Genomic DNA, 27,700 nt, shown 5'->3' with positions numbered 1-27,700 from the left:
TGGGAACAGGACTGGAAAGGCCTCTACCTCCTCTTCCTCGAAGGCCACCACGACCTGCTGCCCTTCCACCACCACCACCGCGCGGGGTTGTAGTAGAGAGAGGAAGGCGACGGGTGGCCGCAGACGGCGCCGGCGGTGGCGCCCTTTCACCTGACTTGGGCCGTGAGGAGGCCACCATGGAGATTGTCACCGGTGGCGGCGCCCCTTCTCCAGATCAGACCGCGGGCGGTGGAGAAGACGTGGAGGGCTCGCCGGCGCAGATCTTGGTCGGCGGCTGGTGCGAGATTGGATCGAGAGAGCGGCGGTGGCGAACCTAGGTTTAGGTTTGATGTGCGGGGGAGAGAGACTCGAGTGGGGGAGACTGGGAGAGGAACGAGCGAAACTGGACACAGGCCACAGCGAGTAAGCCAATTGTTTTGGCCTCGAGACGCTGGTCGCTGGGGGGTTCGGCTGCACAGGCTGTGTGGCTTTGGGCTGGGCCGGATCAATGCATGTGCATTTAGACGGGTTTTCCCGGGTTTCGAGTTCGAGGACTATCGAAACGGGGATAAACCCACGAAATGTGTCGGGTTGTATAATGTGCCCGATAACAGCCCCACGGGGATGAAAAGGTGTCCATCCCCGTCCCCTAATAGGGTAAAAACCTGCGGGGATGCGGGTTTCGGGGCCCCATTGCCATCTTGAACTAGTATGAATCAAAGAAACTCTACACTGGAGTCTACCCACCAACCCAGATATGATGTACTATCTCAGTGGGACCTACTTGGCAGCCTCATGTACACGACGGGCATCAGCAAAATTAACAAATTTGACCTATGGACAAAATCAAATCACAGAATGAACTGTCCGTGAAACTATTTCACATGGCTGACCTTTTTGTGTGACGCCTGACACGAAGGCGTCACACTACACTGTACGGGGTCTATCTGTGAGGCGTTGCACAATGTAGTGTGACGCCTTCGTGTCGGGCCTTACACAAAAAGGTCACCCGCGTGAAATAGTTTTACAAGCAGTTCATTTTGTGATTTGATTTCGTTCACAGGTCAAATTTGTCAAATTTGCCACGGGCATCAGCTATAATGCATATGCAAACGTCTGCTGTAGCTTGGCCGGAGTCATAAAGCAGGCAGGACGAGTCCCATCGTCACTCGCGTTCACATACACTGCACTCTGCAGCAGCCTTCAGTCCACAGTGCATCACTGCACCTCCTCCATTATTGATGCTCTGCTCCTCCTCCTGCAAAGACCAGACATTGCTGGCCACTTGCCCAGCAGCTTCTTCGTCTCGAATTCCTCCTGCAAGCTAGAGTAGTAGCGCACGGAGACGAGATCTAGAGGGAACACCGGCGGCCCTTGGCCTTGGGGGAGGGAGATCTAGGGATGGTGGGGGTGAGCGCCGGGACGGGGGCAATGGGCTCCCTCCTCGCCAAGCTCACCGCGCTTCTCAGCGACGAGTACAAGCTCCTGAAGTGCGTCCGAAAGGAGATCGAGTTCCTCAAGCGCGAGCTCGAGAGGATGCGGATCCTGTTGGAGAGGCTGGCGGACATGGAGGGGAGGCTCGACGGCCTGGCCAGGGGCTGGAGAGACAGCGTGCGCGACCTCAGCTACGACATGGAAGACTGCATCGACCGCTTCATGGACCGGCTTGGCAGCGGCGACGCCAAACCCAAGTTCATGAAGAGGACGGCGCGCCGGCTCAAGACTCTGTGGGCGCGCCATGACATCGCGACCCAGATCAAGGAGCTCATGGCTCGCGTCATGGAGGAAAGTGAGCGGCGTGACAGGTACTGCATTTTTCCTAACTCTTGCACTTGTTGTTGTTGTTGTTGTTGTTGTTGTTGTTGTTGTTGTTGTTGTTGTTGTTGTTGTTATTGTTGTTGTTGTTGTTGTTGTTGTTGAGGATCTTAACTCTTGCACTTGTATGTATTTCTGGATGGTGCAACATGAGATTAATTCAGTTTTTACCGTAAAATTGATGCTAGGTACAAGCTTGACGAGAGTTGTTACAGTCTAACGAAGAGGGTGGAGATTGACCCACGGATAACCTCGCTTCACGAGGAGGTCAAGGACTTGGTGGCAGTGGACGGCCGAGTGAAGCAAGTTACTGCTTTGTTGATGGATGAGAGTATGGAGCTCAAAATGTTGCCGATTGTCGGGTCCGGAGGGTTGGGGAAAACGACCCTGGCCATGGAGGTGTACCGCAAGATTGGGGTGGACTTCTAGTGCCGAGGTTTCGTGTCGGTGTCACGTACTCTTGATCTAGAGAAGCTTTTAAAGGATATCTTATCTCAGATTGATAAAGATGCTTATGAAAACTGTAATCATTGGGAAAAAGAACAATTAATCCGTGAAACCAAATAGATCTTGACCGGAAAGAGGTACGAAGTATTACATTGTTTTGTTTATTTATTATGTCCCAATTTGTATACAGTTATCCAACGTTAATTAATCCCCATATTTGGAAGAACTGTAAATAGCTAGCTTTAAACAGGCAAGATCGAATGGCTAGCTTGAGTTCCATTTTTCTAAGGAAAAATACTTAGCTCCAGTTGTTTTGAGTATGCTTAGTTTGTTGAACGTCTAGATTGTCTTCGCATCTATCTCAAACTGGGCTACCCAGTCACAGTTGGTGACAAACAAACATTCAGTAAGTACTCTTAAATTTACAATCATGAATTTGCTTTGTATAGAAGTCGGGGAGAAAAACTGTATCTGAAAGTATTCTCAAACTTTCACTCAGTTCACCCCTCAGGATAAAATAGAAATAAATAATAATTATGTTAATATACACTTAACAAATGCCCGCTCTGTCGGTGCCTATTTCTTCCATACATATTTTCTAAAAGGATATTTAACCAAATTCAACTCCAAACTTGCCCTGAGTTTAAGTTTCAATTCCAGACTACAGTACCAGCAAACACAGTCTCTACTCTTGAAATACTTCATTTTGCCCCTAACCCAGGCCACGGCCATTTAAGGCAACCTGACTCCTTTTAGACAAAAAAATATATTCTAAACATGGCATCATGGTGATACAATCGATCAGAATTCAACGCATAGCAGGGCAGCTTTGTCTAGTTGGCTGTGTGAGGTAGTGCATGTGCATGAATGAGCAGGGCGGTAGGGCTCCCCGTGCACACAACAATAGCAGGGAGAACAGAGGAAACGTGGATAAAATACAAGCCTACAAATATCTTATCTTTATATAATGAATCATCAATTAGATGCCATGTTGGGTGGGCTGGACGAACACGCACCCGCCGGGTGGTTAGGGTCTACAAGGTAAAATACAATGTTAATAGTTAAGGTTTGTGATTTAAACGGTACTAAATTCCAGGGTTGAAACTTAAAAGTAGATTTGATCTTTCTTCTACCAATGGAAAGTCGTCTATCCGTTGATATGATTCAGATACTTTAGTTTTCACTTACCATGACAATGCAGTGATATACTTCTAATAAGTTTGATTGATGCAAAAAAAGTTACTGGAAAATTAAGTGTGCAACATTTATGTGTCTGTTTGGCATTATCAAATTAATTGCTACTAGTGCAAGTCATCACAGTTACTTCAATGCTTAACAATGCACACTATTCGATGCAGGTACTTCATTGTTATTGATGACGTCTGGAAAGAACAAGACTGGAAATTAGTCAAGGCAGCATTTCCTGATAATAACAATGGTAGCAGAATAATTGCTACTACACGCATTACCGGTGTAGCTAATCAGTGTTGTTCCAACTCCGGCGGTCAACCCTATCAAATGGTACCTCTAGAGGATGATGCTTCTCGAAAGTTGTTCTTCAAGAGAATTTTCTCCTTGGATGATCCCTGTCCTTCTGAACTAGAAGAAGTTTCTAATGGGATCTTAAAAAAATGGCTATAAGTACATTTGCAAGTTTGCTTGCCAATAAGCCACATAAGAAGGATGAATGGGAGAGACTGCAAGATTCCGTTGGTACTGGTCCTTCGCTTGATAATGATGGGAACTTAAAAGTGATGAAAGATATACTATTACTTAGTTACTGGGATCTTCCACATCATTTGAAGACTTGCTTGTTGTACTTGTGTATATATCCAGAGGACTGGGAAATCAAGTGTAAAGAACTGAAATGGAAATGGATGGCCGAAGGATTCCTTGATAGACAATGGGGACGTTTGGATGAGGTAGCAGAGAACTGTATCAATGAACTTGTTAATAGAAATATGATCCAGCCAACTGATATTGATTATGATGGTACTGTGAAATATTGTCGAGTCCATGATATGGTGCTTGACCTTATCATATCTTTATCAGATGAAGAGAATTTTGCCATTGTTTTTAATGGCCGTATCTGCAATTCTTTTCCAAGAAAGATTCGTCGTCTCTCCATGCAATCGATTGGCAAAGAGCATAATGGGGCAGCCTATGCAGTTACAGAAGCCAAGTTACATCTTCGCTCATTGACTATGTTTTGGGAAGTTCAGATACCTTATATTGTTGACTTTCCTGCTTTGCCGGTGTTGGATCTTGGCGAAACCAAGATACATGTTCGCTCACTGACTATATTTGGGCAAGTTAAGCAGATACCCCATCTTGTGGACTTCCATGCTTTGCGGGTGTTGGATCTTGAAGATTGTGATTGGTTGGAAAACAAGCATGTAAAACACATAGGAAGTTCACGTCAGCTGAGGTATTTGCACATTTGCAGTGGTACAATTACTGAGCTTCCTAGTGGAGTCGGAAAGCTGCAGCACTTGGAGACACTCGATTTGAGAGGCTGATATTCACTTCTAAGATTGCCATCAACCGTGGCGCAGTTGCGGAAATTGGTGCGCCTATTTGTCAGCGATTTCACACAATTGCCTGCAAGTGGGTTCCGGAGTCTGCAGGCCTTGGAGGATTTATGCTTCAAGAAAACTGACGACCCAGTGAGATTTGCGGAGGAATTAAATGAGTCGGGCAAATGCAACCTTTGGTATCTTGGTACTGGTGGAGAGATAGCCGAGCGTCTGTTCAGTAACCCATGCTGGACCTACCCTTCCCTCCAAGTTCTTGAAATTTCGCCATATGGAATGGAAATGGTTCCCAGGGGAATGGCCTCCCTCAAGAATCTCGTGAAACTATGCATATGGGTCAAGGAATTTGATAATGAGGGTCTCCAAGTCCTCATGGGCATGCCTTCTATGGCCCATCTTCAGCTATGCGTTACAGGGGTCATCGAAGAAAAGCTGACCGTAGTAATGGATTCAAACTGCTAAAGGTGATGCAGTTCAAATATACGTCAGTCTTACATCCTGCTTTTCTCCTGGAACCAACGAATGGACTGCGGCTAACATTTGAACCGGATGCTGTGCCAGCACTCCGACAGCTCCGTCTTGGCTTGAGCCCAATGTGGGTGGCGTCCGACTTTTTTGCATACTTGGGTGCCGAGCATTTTTCAGGCCTTGCACACCTCGAGGTCGAATTTGACTGTTACAGAGCAGCTCCAGGCAGGTTGGAGGCTTTGGAGTCTTCCGTTGAAAAAGCAATCAACTTGCACTCCGACTGTGAGATTCGTGTCCATAGAGTCAGTGAACATGGCATGTTTAAGGATGAAAAGGAATGGGAAGAGGCCGTCGCAGAAGACAGAAAGAGGGTGGAAAAGATTGAGCTATTGAGCTATTAAGGTGTCCGATGGAGATACCGGCCACCAAGAACTAGCTGCCTTATCCCGGTAATTCAAATGATCATGGTTAATTTTACTCATTCCTACGAGTAACAGTTGTCTAAACTGTGTTGTGCATCCGTCGTTCTGAAACAATAAGAAACATGTTCACTATACATTCTGCTGACCCTGTATTCATCTTGAACAGCAGTTGGTGGATCCAACTCAAGTCATGCATCTGGAGAGCTACACGGTTATCCATTCCTTTCCTGCTACTTACTGCAAGTCTGCAACTCAACTGGCCGGCTACCAGCATTTGATTCACTATGTATTCCTATAGAGATACCAGATTCCCCAAGCGAATTTGTGTGATTAGATGATGTACTCAAGGTGCTTTGCCTGTAGTGCGAGCTATATTTTTTGTTTCCCTCGTACCTCTTGTTGGGTTGCTTGATTAATGGGTAGTTGTGTTTTTCATTCGCTGCTGTGGAAGCTTGGGCTGTGTCGCACCCCTGAATTCTATTTAACTCCTGTTGAAACGAAATTTTGTTATTGTTTGTGTATGTTTACGCACACCGAACTGAGCTCTGTATCTTTTGTGATTTCTCTGCATTTAATTGGGGTTGATCAATCGTGCGTAGTATTGGCAAAAGTTTTAGATCTACTGTATTTGGTTTGGGCGTGCATGCATTTAAGTTATTGTTAGTGGATTTTTTTTGATGAGTATGAGATGGATGAAGTTAAAAAGCATAACCTTCTGTACCCTCCTTTTACTTTCTGTTATTTAGATTAAATAAAGCAAAAATAGTATTTTCTGTCAGTTTTCTGAATTATCCGTGCAATAAAAAATACTCCAAAAATAAAAATTCTCTGAATGCCCTGAAATTGAAATATGATTTTTTTCTATAATATTTAAGAATATCTGGCACTAAAAACACAACAGTGGGAGCAAGCACCTGGCCACGAGGGGCCAGGGCGCGCCCCCTGCCTCGTGGGCCCATGGTGGATCCCCTCCACTTATTCCAGCCACCACACACTCCTTCCTTTCAAAAAAATCATCAACCAGCTCAAGCACGAGTTCTAACTATCTTACTGCCATTTTCGATCTCCTTGCTCAAAGCTCCATTCACAAAACTGCTTTGGGGGATTGTTCTTCGGTATGTGACTTCTCCAATGGTCCAATTAGTTTTTGTTCTAATGCTTTATTCATTGCAATTTTTTGCTGCCTAGATGGCCCTGCTCTTGAGGTTGCATGTCAAATTTATATGGTCCCAAGTAGTTCTAATGCATCATATAGTCTTTAGGCACTTGTGGGAGTAGTTGCTATTACTTTTGTTGAGTTTGGTTCACTTTTATATGAAGTTACTAAAAATTTCAGAAATTTTCAGAAAATAATGAAGAGATTTTTGAGGTGCTCTTCGAGCCGAAACTCGAAGGATAAGCAAAATGAAGAAGACAAGATGCCCAAATATAATCTCCCTCGCACCACGGAGGCCTCACCAACTTCCTCCATGACCAACGCGAACATACCTTGTTCCGCCGGGGGCCATTCACGCCTACCAAAACCCCACACCAGGTACAGAGCCAGAGCCGGAACCACAATTTGACCCTTCACGACAGTTTGTTTACCAGTGGGAGCCGGAGGAGATTGCCAACCAGTGGCAACCCGAGGCTTCTTCTCAGTACGACCCTAACTATAACTTTGGATATCCGTCAGGTCAGCCGTGGCCATAGACCAACTTAGGCCAAAAGCCTAAGCTTGGAGGAGTACGTATTTCTCACCGACATTACATTCATATTCACACACTCATGCTAGTTGTAGGTGCTCATACTTTTTCACTATAATATCCATGCTAATTTATTTTCCTTTTTATGCTTTCTTCTTGTGAGTTTGAAAAAACCTTAAGAAAATCAAAAAAATTAGTAGTAGCTTTTAGCTAGTTACTTTCTTGCTGTAGTAGTAGTAGTAATTAGAAGAAAACTCAAAAAGATTTCTTGTTCTTTTTTTGCTTGTTGGGAGCTTTACCGTGTAAATAGTTTTATTTCTTTTCTTTTCCTTGGGGGTCGAGAGGAGAAGACCACAATGAAATGTTGGAGTGGCTCCTATATGCATTATTGTTGACTTAACCAAGAGCCCATATTGCCTTGTCTTCTCCTATTTATTGAATGCTTGCAGATTCCAGCTTAGTCCAATGCACGTGCATTATTATTATTATTTACATCGTTCGGTCGTGCAAGTGAAAGGCAATTATGAAGATATAAGATGGACTAATTGAGATGAGAGAAGCTGGTATGAACTCGACCTCTCTTGTTTTTATAAATATGATTAGTTCATCGTTCCTGATTCAGCCTATTATGAATAAACATGTTTGCAATGACAATTAGAGATTATAGTTGCTTATGACATGCTTAATTAGCTAGGAGTTTATAATGGTTTACCTTGCGTGCCAACATGCTATTATAATGGTTGTGATATGGTATGATGGGGTGGTATCCTCCTTTGAATGATTCGAGTGACTTGACTTGGCACATGTTCATGCATGTAGTTGAAACAAATCAACATAGCCTTCAAGATATTTATGTTCATGGTGGATTATATCCTACTCATGCTTGCACTCAATGTTCATTAATTTTAATGCATGTTCATGACTGTTGTCGCTCTCTAGTTGGTCGCTTCCCAGTCTTTTTTCTAGCCTTCACTTGTACTAAGCGGGAATACTGCTTGTGCATTCAATCCCTTAAACCCCAAAGTTATTCCATATGAGTTCACCATACCTTCCTATATGCGGTATCTACCTGCCGTTCCAAGTAAATTTGTATGTGCCAAACTCTAAACCTTCAAATGAAATTCTGTTTTGTATGCTCGAATAACTCATGTATCAACTAGGGTTGTCTATATCTTCCAATGCTAGGCGGGTTATTCTCAAGAGGAGTGGACTCCGCTCCTCACTCACGAGAAAATGGTTGATCACCGGGATGCCCAGTCCCATGCTTTATGCAAATCAAATCGAAATAATTGCAAACAAAACTCCCCCGGGACTCTTGTTAGTTGGAGGCACTCGTTGTTTCGAGCAAGCCATGGATTGATGCTTGTTGGTGAAGGGAGAGTATAAACTTTACCATTCTATTTGGGAACCACCTATAATGTGTGTAGCATGGAAGATATCGAAATCTCCTGGTTGTTATGTTGACAATGAAAGTATACCGCTTAAAATATTATTCATCTCTATTTCAAAAATCGAGCTCTGGCACCTCTACAAATCACTGCTTCCTTCTGCGAAGGGCATATCTATTTACTTTTATGTTGAGTCATCACCCTTTTATTAAAAAGCACCAGCTGGAGAGCACCGCTGTCATTTGCATGCATTACTATTAATTTATATTGGGTATGACTATGACTGGATCTCTTTTACCATGAATTACAATGTTTAGTCAGTCCTTGATATTTAAAGGTGCTCTGCATTGATGTTTTGTGATCTCGGAAAGGGTTAGCGAGATATCATCTTGTTATATCATATCATGATTGTTTTGAGAAAGTGTTGTCATCCAAAATTTGCTATTATTGCTCACTAGTTGATTTATGCCATTGATATGAGTAAACATGTGACATAAGTGTTATTGTGAATATATGGCTAGTTCATAATCTTTGCTGAAAACTTGAATGTTGGCTTTACATATTTACAACAACAAGAGCAAACAGAGTTTGTAAAAGTTTTTCTTTATCACTTTTAGTTTGTCAAGTGAATTGCTTGAGGACATGCAAAGGTTTAAGTTTGGGGGAGTTGATACGTCTCCGTCGTATCTACTTTTCCAAACACTCTTGCCCTTGTTTTGGACTCTAACTTGCATGATTTGAATGGAATTAACCCGGACTGACGCTGTTTTCAGCAGAATTGCCAAGGTGTTATTTTTGTGCAGAAACAAAAGTTCTCGGAATGACCTGAAAATCAACGGAGAATTATTTGGGAATATATAAAAAATACTGGCGAAAGAATCAAGGCTAGGGGGGCCACATCCTGTCCACGAGAGTGGGAGGCGCGCCCCCTGCCTCGTGGACCCCCTGGAGCTCCACCGACATCAACTCCAATTCTATATATTCACGTTCGGGGAGAAAAAAAATCAGAGAGAAGGATCCATCGCGTTTTACGATATGGAGCCGCCGCCAAGCCCTAAAATCTCTTGGGAGGGCTGATCTGGAGTCCGTTTGGGGCTCCAGAGAGGGGAATCCGTCATCGTCGTCATCATCAACCATCCTCCATCATCAATTTAATGATGCTCACCGCCGTGCGTGAGTAATTCCATCATAGGCTTGCTGGACGGTGATGGGTTGAATGAGATTTATCATGTAATCGAGTTAGTTTTGTTAGGGTTTGATCCCTAGTATTCATTATGTTCTGAGATTGATGTTGCTATGACTTTGCTATGCTTAATGCTTATCACTAGGGCCCGAGTGCCATGAATTCAGATCTGAAGCTATTATGTTTTCATGAATACTAGCTGAGTGCCCGTGCGTTGCCACGGAACATAATAATAAGTTTGAACGTCGCTCACCATTGTTATTCGCCTCCAACGCTAATCCAACCTTGCTAGTTGCTCATTGTTATATCTACTAACCCACAATAAGCCCTCTTGTAGCCCTGACAACCCCTCCTGCTTAAAGCGCTCACCCCACAAAATAGTATGATATCTTCTTCCCTATACAATGTACTCCCTCCGTTTCAAAATTAGTGTCAATTCAAATTTGAATTAAAACCCGACATTTATTTTGAAGGGAGAGAGTACTACTAAACCTAATACATGTGAGTCAAACTTGAATTCCAGATATACATACTTACCATCACGAGTTAAAAAAGTATCGCTGTGTTCTAATCTTGTATAGCTTGAGGAGATATTGGTCAATGTCTTGTACTCCACGAGGATGTATCCTGAAGAGAAAAAAATAAAGAATTTATGTGTCGTATGTTGCTTATTACTACATTGTGACAAATATCAAATCACCAAACCAACGTACATAGTGAAGTTTCAGAAGCTTGACATATTAGAATCAAATCAAATTATCTCAACTGTAGTAATGCAACATATATCTTTGCCCTGATGCTTCCTTGATAGTCTTGTTCGAAAATAAATTTCTCTCTAAAATCTACCAAAGTAGCCTGATAGACAAGCAAGAAGCAAGTAAGCAAATACTAAAAAAAGAGAACACATATCCACATCAAAGGAAGCATCACTGCAGCCACTGCATCCACATAACTAAATAAGCATCCTATCAAGCAGACGCATCTGATATATCCATATTCAATCTATGTTTTTTTCCAACTAAATAGTTGCTATGAAAAGCTCATATTGCTCGGCATTTTCTGAGTACCACCTATATCCTCATGGCCATTTTGACATAAGTCATGTATATATATAGGTCAAATGCTCTAACCATTTGCACACTGAAAAGACTGAAATCGCATGAGACGTCCATGACATTACACTCCAGAATGAGAAAAGCATGTAAGTTAGATCATACAGTATTACTGACAATATCTGGACATAAACCGTACTTATTTTTTGACAAAGGGAATATGTTAATATCGCAAAGATACATAAACCCTACTTATTCCAAGTAAAGCACTATAATTGTAATCCTAGAAGTTTTACTATTGATAAAACTATATGGAACAACAAGTGCAACTGGCGGATGAGTTATCACTCCACGCTAACTACTACAGACATGTACTCTATAATAGTAATCAAGGTGAATCCTTGTCCATGCCGAAAGGGAAAACATAGAAGAGGCTCGGCACTACTGGAATACATTTAGGAAAGGTCCTCTTGCCTTAACGACAGTACATGATTCATGGTAGTGTCCATTAGGAATCCTACATAGCTACTATGACTCAACGACTTGCAAAACCAGATTTATTAACAATTTACGTAACTGATGCTTGTCCTAGTCCTTACTCTGCACCTAGTAGCAGTGCTGATTACTACCACATATAGTTGACACCAAACAAACTGTAGAATCATTTGATGGAAAAACCTCACCTCCTCGACGACCGCAGAATCACTGGAGCAAATCCACCTATTAAGTAAGAAAAAGAAAAAGAAACAAACATGCTCTATCTCTCCAACAGACGCGCAGCTTCCCGCACCGCATTCATGCTAGCCCAGAGTCGCAGACCTGTATTGATGTCGCGCAATGTGACCAGATGGGAGGGCGGCGCTGACCGCCGCGACCAGAACAGCTAGCGACTCTAATTTAATGCGAATACATCGTCCATAAGAAAGCAACTCTGGTCGATGTGCCATATTGATGCGGGCTAACCGACAATTCGCCTAGTTTCTCCATGGTTTTTTAAAGGACATCTCAAATTAAAAACTGATTTCATCTAATTGCTATGCATGATAGATTTCCCACCACACAAAGAGAGCTTCGTGGAGTACAACATTTTTTAGAGAAACTGAATGTTATTCAAGTGGCAATAAACACGAAGAAACAAAAAATTGGAGCATACTACTCAGAGGAAGAGACATATATGCATCAAAACTATGTAGCATGTGCATATATACTCATGTCCAGAAAGGAGTTGGATTAAGATTTTGGTGTATGAAACCAATCTGGATGACATTGAGGCAAATCCAATAACACCAAGAGAACAGGAAACTGATATTCTTCAAAACACAGTTAGCCAACATCTATCATGGTCCCCTTATTATGGAAATAATCAAACTTACATTCCAGGATTCTTCCCTTGCCCCGCTGATTCCCTCCTTGTAAGTCACTGTGTGATCTGAATTTCGATGTATATACAACAATCTGGATCTGAATAAACAAAGCGAGGATGATGAAAACTTCAAAAGAAAAGCATACATAACAAGGAATGAGAGGATGATGGGTCTGAGCTAGATATGTTGAGTCTACAATGCATTGCTAGATCCAATAAGTTGAATCTGGTACCGAAACAATGATGACATTATTGAATATATTCTTCTTTCCTGCGTTTTGATATATTTTCCTGTCATGGTAGGTAAATATTTTGGAAGTAATGTGGTCTAGCAGGTAAGCTAAGTATTACCTGGATCCCAAAAACATATGACACGTCCCTGCTTCCTCGAAGTAGGATGTAATTATTCTCCAAGTAAGATGTAATTTTTCGATAGACGGATTAAAAATATATTCACTTAGCGTAGAGGCACCAAACCAAGTCTTCCTTCAAACATTTAACTGCACCATTACACAAGTACGGTTGGCCTCTCCTCCCACTGTGCCAAGAAACACTGCATGCACAATCCAATAAAAGCAATTACCTGCAAGTGTACAACACGCTATCTTCAGATTCCTAGCGAGAACCCTGCAAGGTACTCAATGGCAGTGCACATCATTGCTCGTCGCTTTCGCGCTTGGCTGTGTTTCTTGCATGCAGTCAAGTAGGAGAAGGAGGAGGAAGGAGGCGGCGAAGGTCACCAACTTCGCCATCAGCTGTTACCACTTACGACGTGGAGAAGATCATGGCGAGCAGCACGCTCCTCCCGGCCGGCCAGGTACGGTACATGAAGGACGGCCCCGACGAGAGAGATGGTGTGGCCGACGCCGCGGCCTCCCTCGTGCAGGGGTCGGCAGCACCGCAGACTACTCATCACATCGAGGAGGGCCTGCCTTCAGAGAGGGGAAAGGAGACAGTGGAGGCTAGATGGCGACGAAGAAAGCCTGCGGCAGCTGCACGACGGACGGGAATTGGGGCAGCCAACCGACGGGAGCAGCCGAATAGTGGTCCCGTCACACTCGGGGTCTGATTCGTGATAAACAGAGTACATGACTATAGGTACACCGAAGCACGGTGGCGGTTGCCATGACGAGCATGCTGTACAGGAGGTGTGCGATGGCGACCGAGACGAGGGCAGCGCGAGCGCGAGCACGAGCACGACTGTGACTGATACGATCATGGCGACGCGACGGGGGTATTGTCGTGCATGAAGAGAAAGTCGGCCACCGCGAGTCCGCGACCACAAGGCGGACGGGGAGGGGAGCATCGGCGAGAGGCATGGAGTATCCACGCGGGGCACACGACGGCGGATCGAGAGGTCCGGGACTCCGGGCGCGGGTGTGTGGTGTGGGCAGAGCGGCGAGACCTTTCACGTGAGAGAGTTGTGATCAGATGTGATCGGAAGCGAGGGGCTGGGGAGACCAGGCATGGGACGTGCGATCGTGGGATGCAGTTGCTTCCCCGGTAATTGTTCGGTTATGCTGGATTTTTTTGAAGGGGGTTGCACGGGGCGAGGCGGGGGAAGTAGCGATAGCACGAGACGGTGGAAAGGAGGTCGAACATCACGACGTTCGATCCCCCTTTAATAGTAGAGATATGTGAGTTCTTGATCCTATCTTGCAAGTCATTAGTCACCTACTATGTGTTATGATCCGGCAACCCCGAAGTGACAATAATCGGGACCACGCCCGGTGATGACCGTAGTTTGAGGAGTTCATGTATTCACTATGCGTTAATGCTTTGGTCTGGTACTCTATTAAAAGGAGGCCTTAACACTAGTAGAAAAAGGACCTAATGTGAGACACATTAGTCCCGGTTCGATTTTGGCCCGGTACTAATGGTACCATTAGTGCCGGTTCGAACGGCTATGCATTAATGCCGGTTCGTGTTGAACCTTTAGTACCGGTTCGTGCCACGAACCGGTACTAAAGGGGTGGTGGCAGGCCGGCGTCAGGCCGGGACCCCACGATCACCTTTAGTCCCGGTTCGTGGTACAAATCGGTACTAGTTAGGAAAATTTAAAAAGTGTTATGAAAAAGTAAAGCGGACATAACTTTTGCATACGATGTCAGAAAAAACGTATAATATATCAAAATGTTCAGCACAAAAATCCGCATCCGATTTTGACAGCCTACAGCCTGTTTGCAATTTCTTAGAATCCTCAAATTTCAAAGGAAAAAAGATATGCTCAAATTTCATTTTTTTGTTCAAACTACTTATTCAAGAAGTATTAATGTTACTACATAGTTATTCAAGACTATAGTGTTACTAAATAATTACTTTAATTTTGGTCAAATCTGGTCAAACTATGGTCAAACTGTGGTCAAATTATGGTCAAATTTATTCAAGAAATATTAGTGTTACTAAATAATTACTGTTTTTTAGAACAATAATTTCAAACTCAAATGGTGAAATGTGTGACCTAATGCTCAAACTAAACTGCTGAGAGTTAATATGATTGACATATTATATTTGTCAGGATAACAACAAGTGCAGACTTGGAAAGTAGGAGGAATAGAACTCTGAAGTTAAGCGTGCTCAAACTGGGGGAGTGAGAGGATGGGTGACCGGCCGGGAAGTTAGACGATTTGGAACAAGTGATCCACACTTGAGTAGTTAATAGGGGTGATTAGAGACTAAATCATCAAATAATTCAAAAAATTGAAAATGGAAAAAAATTCAATTTTTTTTCCAAAACTTTCAGATTTTTTTTTCAAAATAATACCTTTAGTACTGGTTGGTAACGTCCTCCATACCATGGTGCGAGCTCACGCCATGTGGTTGGCCTTTAGTGGCGGTTCGTGCCAAACCGGTACTAAAGGGGGGTCTTTAGTCTCCACTCTTTAGTGCCGGTTGCAGAACCGACACTAAAGGCCCTTACGAACTTAAATCTCCGTTTTCTACTAGTGTAAAATCCCTTAGTTTTCAATAGGACCCTGCTGCCACGGGAGGGCATGACAAAAGATGTCATGCAAGTTCTTTTCCATAAGCACGTATGACTATATTCGGAATACATGCCTATATTACATTGATGAATTGGAGCTAGTTCTGTGTCACCCTATGTTATAACTGTTGCATGAATAATCGCATCCGACATAATTCTCCATCACCAATCCAATGCCTACGAGCTTTTCACATATTGTTCTCTGCTTAGTTACTTTATCGTTGCTACTGTTTCAATCACTACAAAACTGCTATCGTTACTTTTGCCACTACTACCATTACTATCATACTACTTTGCTACTAAATACTTTGCTGCAGATATTAAGTTATCCAGATGTGGTTGAATTGACAACTCAGCTGCTAATACTTGAGAATATTCTTTGGCTCCCCTTGTGTCGAATCAAATACTCTATCCTCGAAAACTGTTGCGATCCCCTATACTTGTGAGTTATCATTCACTAGGCTTTCTGCGATTCTCTTATTGGTTCGATAACCTTGGTTCTCACTGAGGGAAATCATTATCAGCTACTACATTGCTTCACTCTTCCTCCTCGAGGTAAATCCCAACACGGCTCACAAGTAGCACAGGCCGCCTCGACGAGGAGCATGGCGGCAAGGGCATCGTTGCCGACGTGGATGACGTCGCGTCGTACCGCGCCTCCTATGCCTGCGGCCGCGCCATCCACCGGCAACGCGCACGTAATTGCGCCCTGCCGACGGAGAAAGAAGCCGATTGCACGAAGATCGATGAGTTCGTGGCCAGCGCGTCCGCATTCGCCGCCAACATCGAGGGAAAAGTAGAACACGGGAGTCTGCCGCCGCTTGAGTCCCAGGAAGGCCACCGCCGGCACATCGCCGGCTTGCACAACCAGTGACTTGCCCAGTTCTGCAGTGCAGACCATCATCGACCCCCATATGGGCTCCATGAAAGCGGAGGCGCCCCCCCCTTTCCCGTACGGCTGAAGCATCAGCCGATGGTTTTACTTCGATGAACGGCGGGAAAGCGAGCCGCCCTTTTGCGCTGAAGCATATACCTTCGGGGCTCTCGGCTGTCCGGTGAGCGAGCTGCCGGACATGGGGAAGACAAAGGGATCCCGGGCGGTCAGCCCTATACTAATCTAGTGTATCATGTCATGGGGGTGAAGCTCCGCGGTGAAGCTCCGCGCGACCGTACGCGCACATAATTTTACCGTTTTAGTTAAAATATATTGAAAATATAAACTTTTTTGTCTAGTTTGTATAAATTCCGTCATGTTTATATGAAATTCATCCATGTTTGCATGAATTTCATCCGGTTTGTTGAAAAGTGTTTGACAATGTTTGCGGCTACGGTCGGATGGCGGCCTCTCCCATCCGTGTCCGCAGACGGATGTGGGAGGAAATTTGCGGGCCGCCATTGGAGATGCCCAAATTATATAGGCATGTGAAACAAAATATTACATAAACATATTTGGGAAGTAACAAAAATGGATTATATATGAAATTACATGATTTTTTATGAAAGAAAACAAGGAATTGAAAAGGAACAAAAAATAAAACTACTAGAAAAATATAAAAAAGAAATATAAAAAGAAGTAGAGAGAAAAAAGGGAGCTCCTGGACATGTTCTTTTTCCCACTAATCAAACGATCTAAAAAAACTAGGATTCTTTTTTTTTAGGAAAAAAACTAAGATTCAAATCCACATACTCCATTTCTTCTCTGTAAAGTAGTATTGTGAGCTCGGGCTCACATTGATGTTTTTTACACGCATGCAAATTTTCACGATAGAATCACATGCCTAGCTTCTTCACCAGAGAGCAGATCCAGAGTCAAGGCGGCAAAGGGGAGAGATGGCGGGGGTGGGCGTTGGGACGGGGGCGATGAACTCCCTCCTCGGCAAGCTCACCGCCTTGCTCAGCGACGAGTACAATCTTCTCAAGCGGGTCCGCAAGGAGATCCAGTTCCTTGAGCGCGAGCTCAGCGGCATGCGAGTCTTGCTGGAGAGACTAGCCGACATGGAGGAGAAACTCGATGGCCTGGCAAAGGGCTGGAGAGACAGGGTGCGCGATCTTAGCTACGACATAGAAGACTGCATCGACCGCTTCATGGACCGCCTTGGAAGCGGAGATGCCAAGCCAAAGTTCATGAAGAGGACGGCGCGCCGGCTCAAGACTCTGTGGGCGCGCCATGACATCGCGACCCAGATCAAAGAGCTCAAAACTCGCGTCATGGAGGAAAGCGAGCGCCGTGACAGGTACCAGCTTCCTACCTACTCTTGCAGCTGTATTTCTGGATGCAACGGTGAGATTAATAAAGTTTCGTTTGTTCAAAAATGATACTAGGTACAAGCTTGACGAGAGTTACTACAGTGCAACGAAGACGGTGGAGATAGACCCGCGGATAACTGCCATCCACGAGGAGGTCAAGGGCTTGGTGGCAATGGACGGCCCAATGAAGCACGTCATTGCCTTGCTGATGGATGAGAGTAAGGAGTTGAAAGTGGTGCCGATTGTCGGATCAGGAGGGTTGGGGAAGACAACCTTGGCCATGGAGGTCTATCGCAAGATTGGATTAGGAGGAGACTTCCAGTGCCAAGCTTGTGTGTCAGTGTCGCGCACACTTGAACTGGTGAAGCTCCTGAAAGATATCTTGTCTCAGACCGATAAAGATGCATACAAAGAATGTCAGAGTTGGGAAAAGGAACAACTAATCCGTGCAATCAAACATATCTTGACAGGAAAGAGGTACGGAGTATATAGATGATTTGCTTTAAAAAAAATTATCCCCCCTCTTTATACATGCACCTAGAATTAATATATTTCATATATTTGGACTATTGGAACAATTATTATTATTTAAACTTAGCTAGTTTGAACCAGGCTAGATTAAATGGTCATCCCTAGTTGTCTTGAGTATGTTTAGTTCCTTGAACATATATATTGTTTTCGCATTACCTCAAACTAGCCTACCGATTGACTGTTGGTCGTAAACACACATTCAGTAAATACTTTTAATCTTACATTTTAGCTTCACAAAACAGGCATACATAAAAAAAAGTCCACATTCAACCCTCCATGTAATGATAGCTGATTTACTTCGCAAGACTAGACACTAGAGCTAGACAGCTGTGAATGCAGGAATAGTGCAAGCAAATCAGAAACGGGGCTCTGCTACATTATGAACCCTTCCTATAGTTGTCCAACTAACAAAATGAATTGCTATTTAACCCAAGCATCCATGTTGTATCCTTAGAATCCTAGAAATACCCACCCAACTACTTGTAGAAATTTCAGAGATTCAGATAGGCTGACTTATAGAAATCAGCACCAAGGAATGAAACTATTTATCGCGTACAAAGATTCTGAAGGAAGACTGCCCTGTTTTTTCCTCCAAAAGATTGCTTTCACATTTTCTCACGGAATCCTGGAACACTCTTTCTCCATAAAAAAAACTTCCTTAAAATCTTCTTAACCAGAACCAAGAAACATGTGTGCAATCTTTGTGTGCCATGCCACGAGATAAATGGATGACGATAGAAAATAACCACCACCGGAATAAATCTTGAAACCACCATAACCATTTGCTCAATGGTATCGATCCAAGCCATGTAAACATAGCAATTTGAGACAGAATGAGGCCAGGAAACCATTAAAATAGAGTATACCTTTTAACGTCACCTAAATGTGCACCAGAAAATGCAATTGAAACTTTACTCATTCCCTTTAACGAAGATAAAATAAGTAACAGTAAATGCACCTACGCAAGATATCAAATTAAAAAGGTGTGAAAGAAATGAGTTCCGTAAACCAACCAAACATTCTTTACTAAGCTAGCAAAAACATGGCTGCAGCTAGTACGCTTGTCTGTCTCAATCTGAATGATCTTAATGACCCGCTGAGAGTTGTAATCAATTGCATGCATGGAAATAAACTTTATACTACATACTTTCAGTGTTTCTCTTTCATTAAAGAAAATACACAAATATATCAGCTGTAGCCTATAGATGGTCTCAGCTTACAATGACATTGAGCAGGAGAGAACTAGCAAGTATACCAAATAAAAATAAAAACACACAAATACTAGTAACGTTCAAGCACCTTGTACATTCGCAATTTTCTCCTCAATCCTTGTTTCCTCCATAGTGGCTGATAAAGCATTCCATTGCCACAGGGCAGTAGGGCTCCCCGTGCACACAACGATAGCAAGGAGAACAGAGAAAACGTGGATAAAATACAAGCCTACAAATATCTTATCTTTATATAATGAATCATCAATTAGATGCCATGTTGGGTGGGCTGGACGAACACGCACCCGCCGGGTGGTGAGGGTCTACTAAATTCCAGGGTTAAGGATTTGTGGTTTAAACGGTGCTAAATTCCAAGGTTAGAACTTAAAGTAGAATTGATCTTTCTTCTACCAATGGAAAGTCGTTTATCCCTTGATATGATTTAGATACTATCGTTTTCACTTACCATGAGGATGCAGTGAGATACTTCTAATACGTAAGTTTGATTGATACAAAAAAGGTACTGCAAAATTAAGTGCGCAACATTTATGCATCTGTTTGCCATTATCAAATTAATTGCTAGCACAAGTCTCACGGTTAACGAGAATGCTTAACAAGGCACACTACTCAATGCAGGTATTTCATTGTTATTGATGACGTATGGAAAGAACAAGATTGGAAATTGGTCAAGGCAGCATTTCCTGAGAATAATAATGGTAGCAGAATAATTGCTACTACACGCATTACAGGTGTAGCTAAGCTATGTTGTTCCGTCTCAGATGAGCAACCCTATCAAATGGCACCTCTAGATGATGCTGATTCTCGAAGATTGTTCTTTAAGAGAATTTTCTACTCAAATGATTCATGTCCTTGTGAACTGGAAGAAGTTTCTGCTAGGATTTAAAAAAAATGTGGCGGACTGCCACTGGCTATAATTACATTTGCAAGTTTGCTTGCCAGTAAGGCACATAACAAGGATGAATGGGAGAGACTGCAAGATTCCATTGTTACTGGTTCTTCGTTTGATAATGATGGGAACTTAAAAGGGATGAAAGATATATTTTTACATAGTTACCTGGATCTTCCCCACCACTTGAAGACTTGTTTATTATACTTGTGTATATATCCAGAGGACTCCATGATCAATATTAAACTGTTGAAATGGAAATGGATAGCGGAAGGATTCATTGCTACACAATGGGGAAGTTTGGATCAAGTAGCACATAACTGTTTTAATGAGCTCGTTAATAGAAATATGATTCATCCAGTTTATGGTAATTATGGCAGTTCAGTGAAATATTGTAGGGTCCATGATATGGTGCTTGACCTTATTATATCTTTATCGGATGAGGAGAATTTTGCGACTGTCTTAAATGGGCGTATATGCAATTCTTTCCCAAATAAGATACGTCGTCTGTCCATGCAATCTAGTGGGGAAGGGCATAAAGGGGCAGTTGATGCAATTACAGAAACCACGGTACATGTTCGCTCACTGACTTTGTTTATGCTGCATAAGCAGATACCCCATCTCGTGGACTTCCATGCTTTGAGGGTGTTGGATCTTGAAGAATGTTATTGGTTGGAAAACAAGCATGTAAAACACATAGGAAGTTCATGCCAGCTGAGGTATTTGAGAATTGGCGGTTTTAAAATTACCGAGCTTCCTGGTGAAATCGGAAAGCTGCAGCACTTGGAGACTCTGGATTTGAGAGACTGTGATTCACTTCTAAGACTGCCATCAACCGTGGCGGAGTTGCGGAAATTGCTGCGTCTATTTGTCAGCAGGAACACACAATTACCTGCAGGTGGGTTCCGGAGTCTGCAGGCCTTGGAGGAGTTAAGCTTCCAGGAAACTGACGACCCAGTGAGATTTGCGGAGGAAGTAAATGAGTCGGGCAAATGCAACCTTCGCTATCTTCGTACTGGAGGAGAGATAGCCAAGCGTCTGTTCTGTAGCCCATGCTGCACATACCCGTGCCTCCAAGTTCTTAAAATTGAGTCAATTTTTAGAGTGGAAATGGTTCCCAGGGGAATGGCCTCCCTCAAGAATCTCGTGAAACTATGCATATGGGTCAAGGAATTTGATAAGGAGGGTCTCCAAGTTCTCATGGGCATGCCTTCTCTGGCCCATCTGGAGCTTGGCATAATAGGAGGGGCCAATGAAAAGCTGATCATCGGTACTGATGGATTCAAACTGCTAAAGGTCTTCTACTTCCACTATTTACGCCCCCGTTTTGCTGTTGAAGTGAAACCAACGGGTGGACTGCGGCTAACATTTGCACCAGGTGCTATGCAAGCACTCCATTATCTCCGTCTTGACTTGAACCCAATGTTTGTGGCGTCCGACTTTTTTGAAGACTTGGGTGTCGAGCATCTTCCAGGCCTTGCACAGCTCGAGGTCGAAATCAGTTGTTTCAGAGCAGCTCCACGCAGGGTGAAGGCTCTTGAGTGTTCCGTTGAAAAAGCAAACAACTTGCTCCCCAAGTGCAGAATCCGCGTCAGCAGAGCCCTTGAAGATTACATGTTGAAGGATGACAAGGAGTGGGAAGAGGTCGTCGCAAACAGAATCTCGGGCGAAGAGAGGAGACCAGAAGAATGAGAGAGTGACCACCAAGAACTTGCCACCTAGCTTAATCCTGGTAACTCAAATGATGGTGATTTTTTTTACTCACTCCTAGGAGCAGCAATTTTTTATAATATGTCCTACACTCATCTTGAACAGCAGTTCGTGGATCTGGAGAATCCACGAACAGCAATCAAGTAATGCATCTGGAGAATCCAGTCCTGCTACTTACTGCAAAGTCCGCAACTCAACTGGCCGGCCATCAGCATTTGGTTCCAAAAGCGACTCTGTTGAGCGGATCACATATATTCAAGGTGATTTATCTGTAGTGTGAGCTAGTATTTTTTTCTTCCTAAATCTATCGCCAGCCTACGCCGTCTTGCTGGGTTGCTTGAGTTAGAACAGACATTAGTAGTAGATGTGTTTTTAATTCGCTGTTGGGGAAGCTTGAGTTGTGTAGCACCCTGAGTTCCATTTAACTCTTGTGGTGGCAAATCTATGTTGTTCAATAATTGAAGTAAGCTCGGCTCTGCACTGGGACTGAACATGCTACTCTTGTCCCCTTGACTGACGCTGTAACATTCAAGCAAACTTATTTTTCTCTATCAGAACTAGTGCAGGCTGTATCACCTATTTCTCTCGATTAATTGTGGTCAGTAATGTATGGCTGTATAACCTGCTTGCATGTTGCAAAAAGGAAGGTTGGTTGGTTATTCAGTCAAGGTACTCCAAGCCTAGCTAACATGCCGTGCCTGAGCTTAAACTATCGATCTTGTGGTAAATCAGACACTAATGCCGATTTTGTGAGTCCATGCATGTTCTTGTAATTTCAACTGAATCTGGGTGGCCATACACTAGGTGTCAGACACCCAAACTTGATGAACATGTCATCTGTTCAGAGGCAAGCAACATCAGGCACGGTTGAAATTCTGCTTCTCTCAACTCGTCACATCTCGCTTCCTCTTCCTCTTTCTTTCCATCTCCATTACAGCACGACTCTTAATACTGACGGCAGGGAGTACAGACACATAATAAAATTCGGTTACTTGTGACTTGAGCATGAGTCTGCGACTTCAGATACCGTCCCAGCCAAGATGAGCTTTTACTGATTTCCAGGAGTACATCTTCATCACCATCGTCTGCCTGGAGTTTTGCATTCTATCTACAGTTGCTAATGGCGATGACTGCTGACTTTCTTATCGCCAGCCTTTATACTGTTCGGGAAATTGAGCTCGTCCCTTTCAAGAAACTATATATCGCCAGCCTTTGCCAAGATCAGCTTTCGTGGCGACTAATACATTGTACGCGCTGACCCTCAAGTGTTGGTTAATAGACTAGAGCTAGGCAGTGAATGAAAGAATCATGCAAACAAACCTAGAAAATATACTGATGGAAATTTCACTAAAGTGATAGTGCTAGACTGCTTCATATCAATCCTAGAAATATTCACCAAAGTACTTACGGAAATTTCAGAGATTCTGACAGATCAACTTACAGCACGACTCCGACTGACTCCTATAAATTCTCTTCTCTGAACTTGCCACATCTTGCTTCCTCTCTATCTCCGTTCCAGCAGGACTCCAAAACTGACGGCAGGGAGTACAAACTTCATAACTGACCCCAGAGGTCCTCCTGATGATACGAAGCCTGCAAACACAACAAGGCAAAAACCATTTGTCCATTCTGGGTTAACAACTGCTGCAATCTACCTCTAAGAAATGGACTGCACACAGGCAATGATAAAAATAAAAAAGGAGTCGTCTCCACTCGATAATACCAGCAGTAGTATTTGTTGAGCCACACTACTGAAGGATCATATATTGAACAGATTAAACCCCACAAAAACAGCAATGATATATTACCAATGCATGTCCTGTCTCCCTTTGTCCATGAATACCAGTGCGTGTGGACATTGGTTGACTCATTGGACTAAGAACACGACTGAAACACCCAACACCACCTCCCTCCCTCCATCTCATGCACCTGATTACCGTAAACTTTGTCAGATGTTCAGTGATTCGTACAAACACACCTTGACAGATGGTACAGAGATGAAACACTAGCAGCAGCGGAAAAACAGAACTGAAGGCAAAAAAAAAGGAGGGAGCACAACCAAAGATTGAAGATTTACCCTGTACACCGGTTGCAACCGTTGCTTTCGCGTACATCACCCTCTCCATGCACATCCTGGAGGAGTCGCAACTGGTCTTTCCACCCTGCTTCTATCTCCAGGAAAGCGAGACACTTTGAAACAGAAAAAAATGAAATGCGACGCAGACACACTTGAAAAATTCAGTTAAAAAACAACACAACTCTTCCAGGCATGGAAACACAAACGGGACCCCGCCGAAAATGACCAGGAACCCGCCCAACTGAACCGAGGAGATCCGGTTCAAAAGAACCACAGCCCCTCGTGCTGGGTTAGGTGACCGGGCGGCCAGGATAACTGACTGATGGCGAATTCAAAATCAGCTGACTATAAAATAATAAAAGTGCATTCGGGATTTCATTAAAGCAAGTGGTAATTACACAAATATATTAGCTGGAGCTTGTAGGTGCTACCAGCTTACAATATGACACCAATCAGGAGAGAAAATCCAAGCAACTAAACAGGACACACGAATCCTAGTAACCCTCTAACATCTTATACATCACAAGTTTGGACTGGAATCTTGAGCTGCTGCACAACCTCCTAAATCCTGGTATGCTCCAGAGTGCGCAAGAAAGCATTCCATTGCTGCAGTAAGTAGATCATTTTGTAGAGATCACAACGGTGAGATAACCATAGACAGGCAAACAAGGGAAGCCGGCTGCGACACGATCTCTGGAAAGACTACCTAACACAACCGTCTCAAGTGTCAACATGAGGACATGTCAAAGGGATCAGCCTCAGAAAAACCATGGTATTTGAAGCTCTTCTTTGTATCCCATTTTAGTTCAATCTGTGCATCTCGAGAAGCTCTATTCTCCACTTGCAACCGTTTACGCTGAAAACGCATCCATTTGCTGTTGCAGCGGTTGACAACTCCAATTTCCATTTCCTTAAGCACTTTTGCATTCAAAACAAAGAACTGGGCAAAGTGAATAACTTGTGTCCGGTTACCATCGTAATTCTTCAATACCACTTTTTTTAGATGGAGTTCTAGGCATTCAATTGGATCCAGTGGGTCATACTTGCGCACATTATTCATATCCTCCTGTGGGTGCGACTGCAGACAGAAGAATGAAATAATATAAAGGCAGTCACTAAAGAACTGAATTAGTAACACATACAGAACAGTTCAGCAAGTCGTGATTAAGTCTAACTCAATGTTGATTTTCATATTTAAAGACAGAAGAAGTTTGTATACTCACAATGACGTATAGCCTCTCTAAGAAAGTGAAGCACTTGAGTAGGCCAACAATTGCATCCAGATTGGGACCAATAGAGTCAACAACCAAAATCTTCACTTTATGCATTATGGTTGTCAAGCTGACATCAATTGTTTTCTGGAGGAAAATAAAACAAGTGTGAATAAGAATGATAGCTTGTAGTATATAGGAATGTCGAATGCGCGATTGGCCTTACGGCTACCTGGAGAACTGTGGTTCCAGGCTTGAGTGTAGATATGCCATGAGACAACAACCCCAATAGCTCCAGTTTAGGTGCCCCGGTTATCCGGATGGTCGCCGGACCAATGTGTGAATCATGTAGTATTAACCTCTCAAGGCATGGGACGTCCTGGACGAGCAGCTCTTGGCAAGTGACGATACCTTGTTTGTCCCGATGGGGAGAGAAGCTGAAGCGCCTAACCGTCGGGGAGCTGATGCAGAGGCGACCGATGCCGATGCTTCGGTCCAGCGAAAGGCTTTCCAAGGCAATGCAGCCAGAGAGCATGCCGTGGAGAGAGTCCTCCGAGATGCTGACGCGGCACAGGGTGAGCTGCTTGAGGCGCGGAAACTTAGGGGACGCGGTCAACGCGGGGAACTCGCAGCTGCCGAACTTGGCCGCGCGGAGCGTCGGCGCGAAGCAGAGCGCGGACGGCGGCATCGGGTGGCATGCGTCCCCGTGCACTCTGGTGTAGGCGATTTCGAGATCCTGCAGGCGGGCGAGCGACCCGGCGCGGAGCCAGCGGTCGATCTGGCCCAGTGGGAAGGCCTGGCGGAGCGAGAACCGGCGGGCGGGGCCGGGGTGGTCGGAGAGGATCCTGGAGACGACGGCGACGTGCTTGCGGGCGTCGCCCGCGCAGAAGCGGCGGTCGATCGACAGGTTGAGCGGCGCCGCGGACGAGCGCCAGAGGGGGCGCCACCGGCGCGAGAGGACCTGCGTGCGCGCGCCGTCCTTGGTGGGGAGGAGCGAGACGACGGCGCCGAGGACGTCGTCGGGGAGGTGGCTGATGAGATCGTCGACGCTTCTCTGTTGCTCCCGGAGGCCGGGACTCCACAACGGCACTTGCCGGTCGTCGGATCGGCGGCTCGCCAACGCGTGCGCTCCGGGGACGGCTGCCGCCGCCGCCGCCGCGTCCTCCATGGCCGGCGGTTGGCGCGCACGAGGGGTTGGGGTCGTTGCTGTGAGTGTGGGGGATTTCAGGATTTGGGAACGTGTTTTTTTTTCTTCTGGATAGAAGGATAATTGGGGAACGTGTTTTTTTTTCTTCTGGAGAGAGGATGTTTTTTTTTTGAGAAATTCTGGAGAGAGGATGTGACGGAGAGGCAGAGGGCCACCGTTGACCATGTGACGGAGAGGCAGAGGGCGGTAGACCCAGGCCAGCCCAAGCCCGTTCCACTTTCGCGAATGGACAAGCCTTTGACCCTGTGCCAGCGTTTGTAGGAAACAAATGTTTATACCTTTTTTTTGCGGGGGAAACAAATGTTTATACAACAAAGTGAAAACAAATGTTCGTGTAGTATAAACATGTTTCATACCATCCAAAAGAATCTACGTGGTATTGTCAATAAATTTTTGTTTCAAAGAATGTCCGTGAATTTTTTTGTAAAATATTTATACAATGTAAAAAATGTTAACACATTTGAAGAAAATGTTTCACGCCATTAAAAACATATTGAACGTGCATTTGAAAAATATTTTACATGTATTCGAAAAATGTTAAAAGTATGTATTTAAAAGATACATGTCATATATTTGAAAAACAATATTCAACATGTAGTAAAAATGTAAATTGCGTATTGGAAAAGTAGACATGAGTTAAAAAAAAGGAAAACAAATGAAACCAAAAAATCGGTGAAAAACATAAAAAGAATAGAAAACAAAGAAAACCAGTGAAAAACATTTACAAACAGCACAAAGAAACAAAGAAAGAAAGAAAACATGCGGAATCAGCTCAGACGAGCTACAGTATTGGCCCATCCCCAGAGGTGAGGCCGGGTTATATATCTCGGAATAACTGAGATATAGCCTTGTCTCAAAAAAGAGACTGAGATATAGCCCTAGTGTACGTATAGCACTGCGGAAATATTTACTTCAGGTTTTTGTTTGGCAATTTCTTTTATTTTTATTGTGTTACCCAAATTTACAAATGTTCAAATAATGTTCAGGAATACTTTTGGAAACTAGTTACGAATACAGAAACAATTCAAGAATTCAAAAAATGTTCATGACTTCCAAAATTATTTGCGAATTCAAAAAGTATTGATGATTTCAAAGAAATATAAAAAATCAAAATATTTTGTGGATTCAGTATAATGCTAGTGAATTCAATAAAATTGAAAAATTGAAAAATATTCGCAAATTCCAGAACAAAATTTATCAAATTTGGAGAAGGCGCCCGATGTAAAAATGTTCATGAATGTCAAGAAATGCTTAGGGATTCCAAAAATAATCATGAATACCAA

The 27,700-nt window shown here is 43.7% G+C and overlaps 1 protein-coding gene and 2 pseudogenes across 1 annotated transcript; 2 read left to right on the top strand and 1 right to left on the bottom strand.

Moving 5' to 3' along the window:
• The first annotated feature begins 1,173 nt into the window (after positions 1-1,173).
• On the top strand, positions 1,174-6,167 carry LOC123068981 (disease resistance protein PIK6-NP-like; annotated as a pseudogene).
• Positions 6,168-17,102: 10,935 nt separating this feature from the next.
• Positions 17,103-22,473, top strand: LOC123068974 (disease resistance protein RGA5-like; annotated as a pseudogene).
• A 1,874-nt stretch (positions 22,474-24,347) lies between these two features.
• On the bottom strand, positions 24,348-26,455 carry LOC123068964 (putative F-box/LRR-repeat protein At5g02700). Its single transcript, XM_044491675.1, has 3 exons — positions 25,443-26,455; positions 25,223-25,357; positions 24,348-25,077 (listed from the first exon to the last, which is right to left on the bottom strand). The coding sequence occupies exons 1-3, from the start codon at positions 26,376-26,378 to the stop codon at positions 24,727-24,729; spliced, it is 1,422 nt and encodes a 473-aa protein (XP_044347610.1). The 5' UTR covers positions 26,379-26,455; the 3' UTR covers positions 24,348-24,726.
• Positions 26,456-27,700: the final 1,245 nt, after the last annotated feature.

This window comes from Triticum aestivum, chromosome 1A, assembly GCF_018294505.1.
Source record: "Triticum aestivum cultivar Chinese Spring chromosome 1A, IWGSC CS RefSeq v2.1, whole genome shotgun sequence".
In the NCBI taxonomy this organism is placed as follows: Eukaryota; Viridiplantae; Streptophyta; class Magnoliopsida; order Poales; family Poaceae; genus Triticum; species Triticum aestivum.
Note: the sequence above shows the minus strand (reverse complement) of the source record. Positions and strands in the feature narration are given on the sequence as shown.

What these genes read in the sequence shown, in the direction of transcription:
- LOC123068964 (XM_044491675.1), bottom strand. Translation starts at nt 26,378, where the DNA reads ATGGAGGACGCGGCGGCGGCGGCGGCAGCCGTCCCCGGAGCGCACGCG. An exon ending in CTGGAACCACAGTTCTCCAG is followed by an intron (nt 25,358 to 25,442) that starts GTAGCCGTAAGG and finishes ATTTTCCTCCAG; the next exon opens with AAAACAATTGATGTCAGCTT. An exon ending in TAGAGAGGCTATACGTCATT is followed by an intron (nt 25,078 to 25,222) that starts GTGAGTATACAA and finishes TTCTGTCTGCAG; the next exon opens with TCGCACCCACAGGAGGATAT.